Source organism: Fukomys damarensis, unplaced genomic scaffold (assembly GCF_012274545.1).
Source record: "Fukomys damarensis isolate Sample0158 unplaced genomic scaffold, DMR_v1.0_HiC HiC_scaffold_33, whole genome shotgun sequence".
NCBI lineage: Eukaryota > Metazoa > Chordata > Mammalia > Rodentia > Bathyergidae > Fukomys > Fukomys damarensis.
The window spans coordinates 42,521,656-42,524,745 of NW_022900945.1; the positions used below are offsets into that span (position 1 = coordinate 42,521,656).

The window sequence follows — 3,090 nt, forward strand, 5'->3', positions numbered from 1 at the left end:
TGGTGCTTTGAGACCGGGTCTCACTATGTAGTTCAGACTGACCTGGAACTCACTATGTAGCCCAGACTGGTCTCGAACTCACAGCAATCTTCCTGCCTCAGCCTCCCAAGTGCTGGGATTACAGGTATACGCCACCATGCCCAGCATCCTTTGGATAATATTAATACCAATTCCAAAAGAAGTTGAGAAAAGTTAAGGAACTTTCCAAGAAATACGTTTCCAAATCATTGGAAACCCTAGGAGAAGTTACACCAAGAGTTCATTTGACACTGGTCAGGAATTTATTGAATAATAAATAAAACTCAAGTGATTTCTTGGCTTCCTACCTCACATTGTGCACCTCTTTTTCATTTCTGTCTAATCAAATGCATGAGAAGTACAGTCTGGAGATGTAATTTGATTGCAGCCTCGTGTAGTATGATCTACTATAGCTCTTCTGCTACTGCTGTTAGCTGGCTGCAAGCAATTGCTGGTGAGGTTAAATGGTCCTTCAGAAAGCCTGAGAGATCAGAATCAGCTTTGAAGAGGTCTGCCAGTTGTCACGGTCACCCTATTGTGACATAATAACTTTATTTATGAACAAAAATAAAAGGAATCTTCAGTCACGTATCTTTGGTATGAGCCATTTCTTTTGCTGGAGTCTGGACATGCGGGAGGGACTTCAAAGAGTTGCCTGTTTTGTTGGGGGGGTTAGAAAAAAAATTGAATTGAGATCTACTGCCTCCATGACTATTTCTTTGTAGCAAAAGCTACAAATTCTCTCATGGAGATGTGGTGGGGACTAAACATCAAAGTTTGCTTTCAGAGCTGAAATCACATATCATTACTACGAAGCTCACCAGTCAATCAACAGATTAGTACACTGGGTGCATTCGCCTCATGGAATTTGATGATAAGAGTGCAACTCACTGGACTCAGAAACCATGACAGTCAAAGCTAGAAGGAAACTGTCCAGGCTGTCATGTTTCAGCTGCCTGAGAGGAAGCAGGCTTTGGCTAAAATGAGTTGTACACTCCTCACCAAAAAGAATCATGTTTGACTCTTTCTCATCTTTACAACACTGTCTTTCCCTTACTGTGACAATTTCACATTTGTGTTTATGTATGGTGACTTGTCTTCATCTTATTTTATATTTTAAGCTCCATGAAGACAGATGCTATTTATTTTGCTTGTGTTTGTATTTCCAGCATCTATCATGGTCCTAGTTTGTTGAATGAATGAATGAATGAATGAAAAATCATAGGGAATATGGAGATGGGGGTCTTCAATTTATAGAAAAGAAAGCAGGCTCAGAAAAGGAAAAAGTTGCCTAAGGCCATGCCTTTAAAAAGTGACAAAGATTTTTGGAAAACTATAGACTATAATTGTGTTCCAGAGAAAGTAGTCTCTGGCAAATCTAAGAAAGGTGTTATTTTGACCACATCCCTCACCTGCACAGCTCCCAAAGCTCCTAAGAGGACAACAGACTAGCAATGTCATGGGGGCTGCTACTTTGCTTTCTTAGAGCTCCTGGTTTGCTACAGGCCAAAATATTACAGGGCAAGCATAAGAGTCCAAAGCCTCAGTTTTGCATTTTGGCTTCTAGCTGTGAAACTTTGTGTTTCACTAACAGATATTTCTAAGGTGTTCTCCCCCCTCCAAAATTTTGTTTATCTACATTTCTACACCCAGGAGAGATTGGAATCTATTTTGTAATTATGCCTACAGTCTCTTCATTGCCTAACGTGTTTCTGTAGTCTCTGAGCATAAAAGGAAAAAAAACCAAAAAACTATTTGCAAACAGTGGCCCTTGTGTCTGATGTTGTTTCTGGTCTGGGTACACTTCAGAGCTCAGCAGAACTACCACATGGTGGCATAGAGGAAATTCCACATGGTGAGACTGGCCCCCATGCCTCTGGTGCTGTCTCAAAGGAAAAGGCATACAAGTCACACAGTGGCTTCTCTTTATAGGAAGGGGGAGAATTGAAGATCAGATTGCTGTAGGGTACAGGACTCAGGATGTAAGATTCAAGGAGGGAACTTACCAAAGGAGTAGGGATCACAGGAAAAAACTTGAATGGTTTGCAGTCTTCTCACTAGGCCTTTACCTGTAGCTATCCAAGGGGAAAAGGAGACACAAAGCTGAAGGACCTCTTTCCTGCCTTAAAATTAGGGCTGAGACCCTTAGCTCTGTCTTCTCCCACTCTGACCCTCCTCAAAGAAACCTCACCATGCCTGCTCACCCAGGCATCCCAGAGATTCCTTCTCTGAACAGAAGCCTTGGCCTCAGTCCCTCACAATAAATAAAAAGTTTCCAGTAAGGACTGAGACTGCCTCCCACAGTTTGCGTGGAACCTGTAGTGTGCTTGCCTCTGGACTCCGCTCCTCCACACCTCTACTCCAGAAGGTGACAGTGCTCTCTGTCCCCTCATGATGCCTTTGTCACCATGAAGTCGGTATGATTTCTAGCCGTGGGCTGGCTGCCGTGGGCTGGCTGCCTTGGTCTCCACATGACCAGGCAACAAGATGAGGGTCACATTTATTTATTTGAAAGCTGCCCCTTGACCTCTATCATGTTCTGTAATTCCTGACTACCTCTCCCCACACACAGACACTTACCTCTCCTATTCCTTGACTTCCCCTTCTTCTGGACAAATGAATGATTATAAAGATGATCCCCACACCAGTCATCGGTGTGCCAATGATCAGAATGGACATCCTGGAGGGAACTACAAATGATGTCCTGTTCCTTGAAAGGAACTGACTTGACTGCCTTTTGGTCCCCTATCCAGACCTCCTGCTCTGAGATCTGCACACCGCTACTCCCACCTGTTGCAGTAGACCCTGGCCACTGCATTCTCCTACAATGACTCTGTCCTCTGGACCACACTTGCTTGGGCTTGGTGAGCATCTGACCAAGCTGAGTAATGAGCCTTTTCCTCAGAGGGTGGGAATAGGAAAGTACAGCCTGACTGGGCAGTCCTTTGAATAGGGAACAAATAAACTCAGGAAATATGAATGGATTCCTTCTTTGGGGAGAGTGAGGGGAGAGGAGAGAGAGAGAGAGAGAGAGAGAGAGAGAGAGAGAGAGAGAGAGAGAGAGAGAGAAAA

General features: G+C 43.9%; 1 protein-coding gene across 4 annotated transcripts in view; it reads right to left on the reverse strand.

Moving 5' to 3' along the window:
* Positions 1-3,090, reverse strand: part of Adora3 (adenosine A3 receptor) — a 36,169-nt gene that overhangs the window by 14,408 nt on the left and 18,671 nt on the right. For 3 of the 4 annotated variants that reach the window (XM_019204799.2, XM_010606053.2, XM_010606052.3), the window contains exons 6-7: positions 2,025-2,093; positions 327-673 (exon numbers count right to left, since the gene is read on the reverse strand). In XM_019204799.2, coding sequence (XP_019060344.1) covers positions 2,084-2,093 — 10 coding nt within the window. In that variant the 3' untranslated portion in view covers positions 327-673; positions 2,025-2,083. Of the gene's footprint in view, positions 1-326; positions 674-2,024; positions 2,094-2,540; positions 2,699-3,090 lie in introns of those variants that run through there. The other variant, XM_010606056.1, reaches the window with a different exon arrangement.